Here is a 12,249-nt window from a genome sequence, read left to right as displayed (position 1 = left end):
AACCGTAGGAAGCGCGGTGACGTCAGCCGTACGAAGTTCACGAAAACATTTTAAATGATTTTTTTTTTTTTTATTGTATTATTATTCCTGAAAATAATGACATTTCTATTTTATATTTGTAATACACAACAAAAATAAAAATAATAGTGATATCCTTGTAATTCCTGTGTGTACATTTGCACTTTACTCTTCATGTTTACAATCATGTATACATCCTCTTTTGTGTTTTCTCTCTTTTCTTTCGGTTTGTTTCAAACATTTATGGCATAGTTTTTCGTATATACGTTGTATTGTTCTCTTTTGTTGTTCCTTAAAAGAGTCTTGTTCTTGCACATTATGCTGCTCATGTGTCCCTTAAACTGCCTCTTGGTTTTTCTGATTCTGAACTGAATCTGAATCTGAATGTCTTCCTCTTTGACATCATATGTATACGTCTGAACTATCTCAGACTGTTTTCTATTTCTCCGTCGAGGACGAAAATGTAAAAATTGCTTACCAGTAGCGCTTAAAAAGGAAATAAATTGATAGACTGATACTCATAAGGAAATTTGTCCTCAGAGGAGCTGTCAGCAAACCACGGCGACACTAAACTGTATAAGAAGTATGTGTTAAAAGATCTAATTGAGCTCATGAGTTAAGGTCTGACTTCACTGTTGTGTAAATGTGGGAATAAACACTGTTTCTTCTCATTTCATGAATCCTTTGAATATCACTAAAAGCACAGACTACAAAAAGCAAAAGAAACAAAAAATATTACACTATATAGTAGCAATCCTCCTACACAGTCTCGAAATTAAAAGCCTTTCTTAACGGCGATCTCCTCTAATGAAGCAGCCTGTTTCCGTTTCTTACCAATGAGTTCACTGTTGTGACAAAGCAGCAGCATTATTAGCAATAAAAACAAGGCAAACGAGACAATCGCACGCAGAGAAAGAAAGCTGCACGGGCAACGTGTGACAGGGATGACCCCGGTCACAAGATATGTTCTGTTTTTACACCACGAGTCTACAGTTGTTCATTAATTGGCTGACATGACAGTGTGGGCAGAGCTGAGGTTCACAGACAAACCTAGTGTTACAAGGCAACCGAGAAAAGGCAACAAAAAGAAACGAAACTAATGATAATTGGCATCTGCTTCCTATTCTATTTATGTCATACTGTACTACAACTTTTAAAAGTAACTATAAGATGCAGTGTGTGGTGGTGCACCAGCTATCCCTTTACAAGTATAAAAGAGCGAATTTAAAATATTTTAAACACTGCAAGCACTGCGAAGATGACATGTGCATGTGTGGTCACAGTGATGCATGCAGACTATTCCTCTTCTCTGTAATAGCATAATTGCTGTGTGAAGTGACAGCTGTATCCATTTAGACCATCAGAAAAGTGATGTACATTGCAGTAATGTTCCACACGCATGAATTTAAATAATTCAATGGAACTAGGTAATGAATTAGATAAACCAGTTTGTTACACAATTTAGGTGGCAACTAATGTCACACAACACCCACAGGTTTTACTGCACACACACACACACTGCTAATGAGCAATGGGTTTTGGCAGCAGCGAGGTGGTCGGCATCCCATTTGTCCTCAAAGTGAAAGAATCTGTTGCCAGGATATGTTTCCCTGAGGAGGGTGTTGACAACCAATCAAAAGGCCAGGAGTTCACACGCGGGTCACGATGCAGCCTGCTGATGAAAAGATGAATTTTGATGAGTGATTAAAATGTCTGGACGTAACTCTTATTTGACAAGACGTGATTCTTACTGATGAAAGCAGCCCAGGGGATGAGTTCTCGCGGAGAGAGAGAAAGTTCCTTTATTACTCCTAATTTTTACTGACATTAAAGTCCAGCTGTGGCACAGCACCTGTTTCTGCAGGCCTGGATTGTCACCCTTCTTTACAACTCTCTTCCCACATTTGACTTCCATATAAATTAGACCAATAATATCAAGAAAAAAATTGATTTACAACTTAATTGATGTCTAAAATAATGCTATACATAACACATCTTAGGCAAGTTTCTTCACATGAAAAAAGTAGTTTAATTTAAGAAACACAAATTTGACTTTAGCTTTTACATGTTAGCAGTCATTTTTGCAAGAGGAAACACATTATGTATGGTTCGTAACATCATGATATTTATTTCCACCCCTCAGTGCAGCCTAGCCCTGTGTGTGCATGAGCAAATGTTGTTCTGCCCGCCATTGCAAACATCCATAAATGCATGAGTGTGTATACATATGCGGCCACTAGATGGAAGAATGCAGCTTTACTACATTAGGCTGCAGTTGTGTTATGTGCGAGTTGGATTCATCACCGCTGTCACTCCAGCAGCGCCCGGTTTGTGATGTCCCAGAAAAACTGAAGACTCACTGATAGAAACTGCACAACTCTGAAGCAAAAGACAAATCAGGAGCTCCACATCCAGCTCATTTCACACTTTTGTGACATTCTCCCTCCACCCCCCTTTATGTTCCTTGTGGTTTTGTCTCTCTGCAAGACTGAGAGCGAGGGAGAGCATTCATTACTTAGGGTGAAAATACATGGCACGCATTCAAAGTGCCATAGGTGAAATCCTCTTCAGAAGTCAGTGATCTCAACACCTGCCCATGGCTGATATGACTGTGTGTGTGTGTGTGTGTGTGTGTGTGTGTGTGTGTGTGTGTGTGTGTGTGCGTTGCCTGGGCCTTTGAGAGGTGCGCTCTCAGTGACGGCTTACAGAGAGACAGAATGAGGACGTCACAGGTGAGTGAATTTCTTCAAACTGACAGGTGCACGCACACACGCACACACACAATCATGTCTCCAACATACATATTCTCCATCTCTGTCACTCCTTCTCTTTCTCTCTTTCTCTCTTTCTCAATACACACACACACACACACACACACACACACACACACACACACACACACAAGCAAGCATACTGACGTAGCTCTGTGGGAGCCAGCTGGGTCCTCTGCAGCAGCACTATCACACATGAATAACCAAGGCTTCTGCTCTGCTCTGTAGCATTGACTATTCAGTACCTGACAGGGTGCCTTATGGTGTGTAGTGTGTGTTAGTGTCGGTGTGCGTGTGTGTGTACACGGGACAGAGAATCATCCATATGAGCATACATTAAGTTGCATGTGTCCATGTCAATCACTGTCAAGCTGAAACAGGTTGAAAAGTGTGGAAGGGAAAGAACCAGTGCAATATGCACATTGATTAGCCGAACTGTGATGCTTTATTGAACACTGTGGCTTTACCGCCTTTGCTCTTGATCTCCTCCACAGGAAGGCTGAGCTCGGGTTTAGTTCGTAAATAGTAAAACAGTTTTTCTAACAAAACAAGACTTGGTTACCTGAGGTAACCTTATTTTAATGGCAAATGAGACACTGAGTAGGAATAACTCACACATATGTGCATGTTTTGGAGGTTCTCTTGAGCATGATTAATCATTTTGTTTTGTTCTGCATACTGGATTGAATTCTGGGGCTGCTGCTACTTATTTATTTCTTACAGTTCACAGGTTTTTCTTAGTCGTACACATTTCTTTGTGAAATGGACACCTGCTGTCTACAGTTAAAGTGTTTAGCCATGCAAGCAGCTTCCAACCCCTCCTCACCAGAAAACCCACAGCAGTGGTTGAATCTTACATTCCATGTAGAATCCAGCGGTTGTGGGAATAAGCGCAAATAATGTCTTCACACTGGTAGACAAGGGGAAAATAGTGGAGATGTTTGTTGCAGATCTGAGATGTTAGCCTTGTAAGCATGATCTTTTTTCTCCTTCAGAAGTTGTGTCCTGGGTGGACTCTCTGTATCTTTTTAGTCAATGTGTCCAAGACCGGAAATTAAAATATCTCAAAGCTGCTTGAATCATGAAATTGGGTACAAATATTATATCTTCCTCTGTGGATGGCATCCCAGTATTTATCTAGAGTCATCATCATGTGAAATCTGAGCGTATTTGGTTCAGTAAGTTGGTTTGTGATCATACTGACATTTCCATTAGCCTCAGGTTTGTTTTAGTGCTTTGCATGATATAAGGTTACGCTAAGATTATATCCAAGGTAAATCTTATTCCTGCAGAACAAACATCAACATTTTAACACATTTTAGCACATTAGCATGCAGATGTTAGCCTTCGTGAAAGCCCCACAGGAAGCCTGTGTTGACTCATATGCCTTTTCTCATGGACTACTCCTTCACAGACCACATACCAATGTGTTTGCAAGGTTTAGCATTATTCCACACTCAGAATGTCTTACTCTTACAGGCAAATAAAGTTTAAGCACATTTCCATACGGTAGCAGTGGAAGTCAATTGTCAAGTTTTGTGACTACCAAATGTCTTCTCACTGACTTCTCACTCACACTCTTGCTGCTGGCAATTCTCTGAAGGATGCAAACTGTCACAGGTCTGTATTTAAAGATCTATGTAAGCATGCAAAATAAGCACAGCGTCACATTAGCTTGTTTGAATGGATCCGTAGGGATATATTCTACATAATAAGGTGAAAAAAAGCAAAAGCGAATCAAAACATTTTAACACAAGCTTACAATGTACTTCCAGACGAATAAAGAGGTCAAACAGCTGAATTATGATCAGATCTTTTTACTCCCAGAGGTTTTCAATACTGATCTTCTGCCTGATCGTCAGGCGTATTAATCAGCCCGTGAAAGCATTCTTGGCAAGGCTCAAATTGAAATATTCTGCCACTTCCTGCAGGTGTAAATGAACCATAATAACACCCATGTCAAACAATAGTGAGCATCCCGCTGTGGGGAGGCTTCCTGACATTTTTTTTTTCTTTCTATTGCTTAGCTGGTAGGTGCAGCAGAATTTATGACAGCAGGGAAAATGAAAAATGAGAGGTACAGATACATGATTCAAATAAGTGGGGAACTGGGAGAGCTACTCGTGAGCCTGTTTTCTCCTCTCCTGCACTGTACTCGTCTTAGCCCTCTGTAATTTTTTTCTCCATAATGACTGGTGCATTGATAAAACAAAAATCTCAGTAAGCTATTAAATCAAATATTCAGAAGTCTGAATACATGTGCAATAGTAACCATCATTATTCAACACATAAAACAGGTTAACTGTTAAAAAAAAACTCCTTATCAGCTCTTTTAGTAGGAGATTATACGTATATGATGTTGAATTTTTGATATCTGTGCAGGTCATGCTGTTGTCTACAAGGCCGCAAGGTGATACAGTTTATGATCTCATCTGTAAAGTTTAATGCTTTCTAAGACCTCCTACTACTGCAGCCTCTGTTCACATTGTTGCCACTGCATTGTGACTAGAATTAGTCCATTATTTCAAAAATCTGTTTCCAATTTTTAGATGATTCTCTGCCCTTCTCTTCTGTCCTTTCCATCTTCCTGCCCAACAACTGTCCTACCCCAGCAGGATGCAGCCTGACACAGACACACACACAAAAACGATTTTTAATTTAAAACAATCATGAAGAACAGGACAAGGTGTTGACCTGGCCTCCAAATTCATTAGATCCCAAACTGATCAAGTATCTGTTGAATGATCCACAGAGGCCTCTCAACAAATAGGAACCAAAGGCCTCCCACTAACAACATCCTGTTGCCAGACAACACAGGACACCCTCAGAAGGCCCATGTCCATTCTCTGATGAGTCACAACTGTTTTGGAGGCACAAAGGAGACCTACACAATATTAGTCATAATGTTATGCCTGATCGGTGTATGCCTCCGCCTGTCCTTTACCCTCCCAATGTGATGAGTGTTCTCATCTCATTCATTTCTCAAGGTTTATCTGTGGCACGCAGGAAAGGAACATAGGCCTTCTCCTTAAACACCAATTGATTTCACGCTTAAAACCACCAAAGTATTAATCACAGACCCTCCACCTGCTCACCACTGTATCTCTGCCTCCTTCTTTTCCCCTTACATCTCACTTTGTGTCTAACCTTCTCCCCTCCCCTCCATGTCCTCCCTGGCTGTCTCTGCTGGCATGCAATCTGCGTGCACACGCATGGTTAGACACACATCCAGACACTCCTGAGCCTGAGGTGTGTTACGACCGAATGGCTAAGGATGCTGAGAGAGTAGGGAGAGAACGCGCTGGGAGAGAGGGAGAGAAACAGTGAAGGCCAGAGGCATCTGCAGGGTGGAACAGGGCAGTTTCTGGAAAGGCCGTGTGTAGGAAAATTGAGGAGCTATTTTCATGCCACATTAAGTTACACCAGCCTTCCACTGTGGGACTATGCTCAGACGGAGGAGGCTTGCCTCTATTGTGAAGGCTAATAATCAACGCAGTAGAGTTATTACCCGACACTACATTTCACCGGCCGAACCTAGACAGCATCAAAGAAGTAGAGGAGAGCGAAGGAGGGAGTAGGGAGGAGGGAGGAGGAGGGGGAGACATGGCTTCCAATGGATTGTAACAAATTCTGCTGCATCCGGTTTGGCCTCATTTATTTTATGCTTAAAGTTCAATTCAGTCTGTATAGATATCTTGATGCATGGCATCAAAGTCCCAGGGCTGGTTTAAAAGGGGACCAAAATGATTGACAAAACACAAAATGTGAATTTCCATTACGGCATCTTTGATGTCTGTCTACTGTCAATAAGAATAGAAGCAGGTGTTTGTAGGAGCCCTTGCATCCACCTCTTTATTATTAACACCGCTCTGAGCACATCCCACTGCTGTCACTCTAGGGCAACATCACAGTGAAATATTAAGCCCCCTGTCATGCCTATCACCGCTACGCTGTGTAAGTACATTAGCAATACTGCATGAGAGAGGGGTCATTATCAGCGGATGTGTGAACAGGACTGATACCCAAAGCATTATCATACAACATGTCCCCACACGCCTGTCAGTCATGTCCCCGGCAAATATGTTTGTGTGAACAGATGATGCTATCAAGGCGTTAACAGTGTTGCTTGTCAGAGACAGCAGTAGTAAATGGCCTGTGTAAAAGGCAATCTGAATTTATTGACTGTGTTGTGTCACTGCAACACTGTAATTTTATTAGTCCTCTGAAAAGAGTAAAGTCTGCAGCTGAATATATTTGCTGCGAATCCAGTGTAACGCATGCAAATGGGAAAATATGCAAATACGAGCTACTTTGAGAAAAACACTGATTCACAGTTCAAACACGGGAGGTTCTTTATCTGAACTGTCACGCGTCCATGCCTCCCTTTTCCTGTTACAGTTAATGATTATGATTATTTTTCCAAATAGTTGGTTTTCAAATTCGTACATTCATACAGAGACTAAAAAGGTAACTTCTAGAATCGATAGAATAAAAGAAATGCTGGCTACTGCTGTTACTTTCGATTTCTGTAATAAACTGGTGACTGAGCTGCATACACGTTTAAATACAGCACGACCAGTTAAAAACATTCATCCCTCCATTATGTATGGCTGCTTGAGCTGTAGAGGGTCGCAGGGTGATGGAGCCTATCTCGGCTGGCATTGGACGAACGGTGGTGGAAAGGTCACCAGCCAATCAAAGGGTCAACACAAAGGAATAAGCAACAAGCTCCGATTAAAACATGATTGTGGCTTATTTTAACCAGGTGTATTTCCCCTACCAGCATGGAAGCAGGTGGATATGGACCTGCAGCATGCACTTGCAGAGTTTCTTGAAGATATTCCGCCACTCGTGCAAGTAGTGTTTTCACTTCTAAAGGGCTGGTGGGTAGATGGGGTTTAAATAGGAACATCTGTGGGTGTTAACCATCAGAAACTCAGATGAGTAGTGTGTGTTAACAACCAGATACTTTCTCCAATCAATGGACAAAGCAATGACAAAACACCTGGGCAAAAACAGAGCAACATAGTTTATGTGGTTCAGTGCAATGAGGAATGCACAGACTTGCACAATTCGGGAAACAAAACAAACGCACGGCTCCACACGGGGAGACCCAGCTCGTCAGGAAACGATTCAGTTGTCCACCTACACCAGAGAAGACAGATGGTAAAGCGAGTTTCTGATGGGTAACACCCACAGATTATTCCTATTTAAACTCAAACACCCAACCAGACCTTTAGAAGTGAAAAAGCCACTTGAATTAGCGGCAAAACGTTTTTTGTTTTTTTTTGTACATGTCTACTTGCCTTTCTTTTAGGTTTTTGGATAGTACAACCCATAGAACCCTTTCTCCCGGCAGACATTTTGACTTGTCACAGTAGGGAAAGCACAGGTGTAACCAGTGATGTATGTAGTCTGCTTAAGTGAAGTCCTGCTTTTGTGCATGCTTTGTGCATCCAAGTAGAAATAAACCCAAACTGTCCTTCACTTAAGTTGCAACTTCACAAACAAGATCACGTAATTCTATTTTTCGTGCTTACCTGTAAAAGTGTGTAACTCCCCTCTCTCTGTAGTCTCACTTCTCAATCCCAACCCCTCCTCATCCCGTTGTTTTTCTCTGCTTACCCTTCCTTCTTTCACAACAGCAAACAGAGGGACAAGGAGCCAGAGCTTCCAGTGATGTGCCCTCCAGGGTTAGTCACGCTCCACGCGTTCCTCTGCATCTGATGATCATCTTCCATCTCCGCCTTTGACCTTGCTAATTCCAACTCCTTGACCCCTCTCGTCTACCCGTTAAAATACCGTGGGACCCGTCAGTTAATGAGCTACTTTGCACCAATTAAGCCGTTTGTCTTTCTTAGTGAAACTGTGATTAAAACTTTGCATTTTGCATTTACAGGTGTAATGAACCTATTAATCATAACACAGCCAGCTGGAATCCACTGAAGCTTAAAATGCTGAAGTTTTTTAGATGTTGCATCATGTTGTGTCAATTTAATAAGTAACTACAACAGAAAATACGCTTTAAAGCTTTCCAAAGTCGTAGGCTTTATAAGACACTGACTTTTATATATTCACATATTTACCGTTTTCTTCGGAAATATACTCAATAAGCATCTCTCCGTTTTACCTGAGTGGATACGTAACAACTATTTAATATTTCAGTTTGTTTTTTTACCTGCACAACTGATTTTAAAAGTCAGCCTCAAAATCCAAAGCGGGGCTGTGGGAAGGAAAATGTTCCTACATTACGCTGTTAGATCTTCAAAGGCACCTGAAGCCCTTTTGAACAAAAGACAGACCGAAAGAAAGAGAACAAACATGTGAATTCATCTGAAACACATCAAAAGGTGTCAGATTAACGCACACCGCTCACCACACACCACACGATCAATTTTACCCTGCGAAAAGAAAAAAAAATAGATAAAATAACACAAAACGTGTGAGCGGAAACATCTAACAGCGGCTAATTCAAGACAGAACTGGACGTCTCTGTGAGAAATGTCAGCTGTCGTAATGATCAAGAGCAGAGGTGTTTGATTGCAAAGAGTCTTTTTATTTTTCCTTGTGTTCAAGTACGGTCCTCTCTCGGCAGGGTCATCATCTAAGAAGCATGGACACACAATAACACACAACTCGCACCAGAGCCTGAGCATCTTCAGGTGGGGTTTCTCTTTTGTTTCGATTGGGGTGGGGTTGGGGTGGGGGTGGGGGGTCCTGATCAGCAGTTTCCAAGTTTAGGTCAAGTGAACAAGAGTCCTGTTGTACACCACATAACAATTTTTTTTCTCTGCGAACATTTGTTGCATTTAGTGACACTGACATCAGCACATAAAAATTATATATATATATATATTTATATTTATATTTATATTCATATATTTATAGATTTCTCATTCTATATGAACAATTCATTCTAGTGATTTTAACCTGTTGTTTTTCATGTTGTAAAACTGGACAAACTGTCAGTAGGAATGCCTTGTTTGGACATTGATTTATACAGGAACGCTCACGCACACACACCCAACAAAGGCACACGCTCGCACACACACGCACACACACACGACTACACACATGCATGCATAGGTACGCTCGCTCAAGTTTACGTGTACACACACACATACATTCTGTCACATACATGCATACAAACACACTCGCACGTGTGTCCACACACACACACAACCCACCCATGCTCAGCCAACACAGAGAGGCAGGTCTGTACATCTATGGGAGGGAGACATTACCCATGATCTCCAGCAATAATTACGGCTTCACCTGATCAAAACACAAGAAAATAAGAAGATACAAACAGCAGAGGGACTCATCCTGTCATTGTCTTGTAAACTTCGACAAAAATTTTCCCTTTAAAGTCCTCTGGGACTGGTCCAAGATGTGTGTCAAAGTTGGCACAACGTCACGCCTCTTGCTTCTTTTTTTTTTTTTTCTTCATCTCTACCGTACGCTGAGATGCACAATATTCGTGGTGGCTTTTGTTGAACAGACCAGTAATTTTTTTTTTTATTATTTTCTTTTTTTTTGTTATGCACAAGTGATGATGAGAAACCACTGAAGCTGTCAAACGTATCAGATCCCCCAAGTGCAGAGACAACCCTTTCCGAAAGAGAGAGAGTGTGCTTTAAACATACACATACATTGTTTAGGCAGTGAAAAAGCACTTTTGTTGACGGGGACTCTGGAGCGAGGCTGCTCTGTCTGGAACTGCTCTTGACGTTTTGATCATGTCCACAATGAAATTCACTTGATGGAGAGAGAAAAACACAAATATTGCAGGGGCTTCCTCTCTGGCTGGGGATAAGGGGCAAAAACAAAACTGTCTGCTGACATCCATCCTGACAATGTCTGTCGTTTCTGATTGTTTTGTCCACGTTTCACTTCTTTTTGTTGCTTTTGTTGTTTCAGTCAGTTGTCAGTCACGGGAGAAAGAAATCATGTTTTCTTAAGTGGCCCATCAAAAACGTGTAATATACACACTATATCGCCTTTAAACTGTACACGGAAAATAAAAATTATTTTTCTTTTAAAGTGAAAATTTAGAAAAGTACAAATAAAAATAAAAAGATGTAAAAGAATGGTGACAAAAAAGTCTCCTGAAGATGACATTCCTTAAAAACAAATTCAGAAGCCTCCGGAGGCAGCAAGGCCATCGCAACAAAAAAAGGGGGATAAAAGCAGTGCTACGTTTGTCACTTGGGTGAAATGGTAAACTTCCACTTCTTGTCTCCTACCTTATGTGCTTTCATCTTTCTCTGTGCTTTTATTCTTCTTGACCTCTTCAAGAACCCTCATGCCACTTCTGTTGCCTCTCTCTTTCTGTCTTTGACAGAAGGTGTGACCATTTCCCGCTCCTACAGAGTAAGAACTCTCCCTCGTCTGCTGCCCGTCGTTTCCCGATCCTATCTCTCTCCTCCTCTCTAGCTATCTGCATACTCTCTTCCATCTGGCCATTTTCTCTCTTTTTATATTTTCCCTTTCCCACTCCTCGCTCACCTTGTCAAACATACTCCTTCATATCTGCTCCCACTTGCTCCACTCACTGGTGAAAACGGGAGCCGACTTTAAAGAAAGAAAGTGGTCTGGAAAAAAAAAAAAAGGAAAATGTTTGCATGCACATGCACAGTCTCTCTTTGTCGCTCGACCTGACTTCACTTCTTAACCCCATCTAGCTCTGTCTATTTGAGAACATAAATTTCCTGCCACTGGCTGCAAGATCCCTTTTTTTTTCTAAATGCCACTTATAGTCACCTTGTGTTATTCTGCTGTTGTCCTCTTGCAAAAATAATCCCTTTCACACAAGCACACACAGACTGTCTCTTGCCCCCCCAAAACATTTTAGTGTAACTAGACCCAGGAGTCAGGTGAGGCCGGGTAGTGGCTGGTCTCGTAGTTCAGTTCGCTGTACGGCCGAGAGGCCGAGTAGAAGTCTACGTAGTTGCCGGTGGACTTGAGGCCCAGATGCATGCGCAGATCTTCCCGCGGGTCCCGGGGGGGTCCGGCGGTGCTTGGAGGCTGCTGGGGGTTGGGCCTGAGGCTGGGCCTGCGCCTGAATCGGTGGCTGTGGCTGGGATGGTGGAGGTGGTGGCCCTTGGTCCTCGTAGTAGGCCTCATCAAAGCTCCGGCTCTGCTGTGAGGTGGAGGCTGTGGCGGCTGAGGCTGGGGGAAGGAAGGAGGGGGAGGGTAGGGGTCGTAGTCTTTTAGCACGGCTGCTGATGGGCTGTCCTGCAGGGGCTGCGGGGGCACGACGCAGGGCTGGGCTGGAGCCTGGTGAAGGAGTGGTGGAAGTGGCAGAGTGGTAGATGGAGGTGAGGTGCAGCAAGCGAGATGGGTGAGTGACAGAAATGTGGGCAGTGGAAGCAAAGTGAAAAAGGGGGAGGGAGATGAAGACAGAGAGATGGCATGGAAAGACGCAGATGGAGAGTGAAAACACAGGGTAAGAGGGTTT

The 12,249-nt window shown here is 42.4% G+C and overlaps 1 protein-coding gene across 1 annotated transcript in view; it reads right to left on the bottom strand.

Moving 5' to 3' along the window:
• Positions 1–9,334: 9,334 nt before the first annotated feature.
• Positions 9,335–12,249, bottom strand: part of ctnnd2a (catenin (cadherin-associated protein), delta 2a) — a gene marked incomplete at its 5' end in the record, with an annotated part of 166,900 nt that continues 163,985 nt past the window's right edge. Inside the window, 3 exon segments of the mRNA XM_084566628.1 lie at positions 9,335–11,825; positions 11,827–11,933; positions 11,936–12,068. Coding sequence (XP_084422754.1) covers positions 11,649–11,825; positions 11,827–11,933; positions 11,936–12,068 — 417 coding nt within the window. The 3' untranslated portion in view covers positions 9,335–11,648.

This window comes from Chelon labrosus (assembly GCF_963514085.1).
Source record: "Chelon labrosus genome assembly, chromosome: 18".
In the NCBI taxonomy this organism is placed as follows: Eukaryota; Metazoa; Chordata; class Actinopteri; order Mugiliformes; family Mugilidae; genus Chelon; species Chelon labrosus.
Note: the sequence above shows the minus strand (reverse complement) of the source record. Positions and strands in the feature narration are given on the sequence as shown.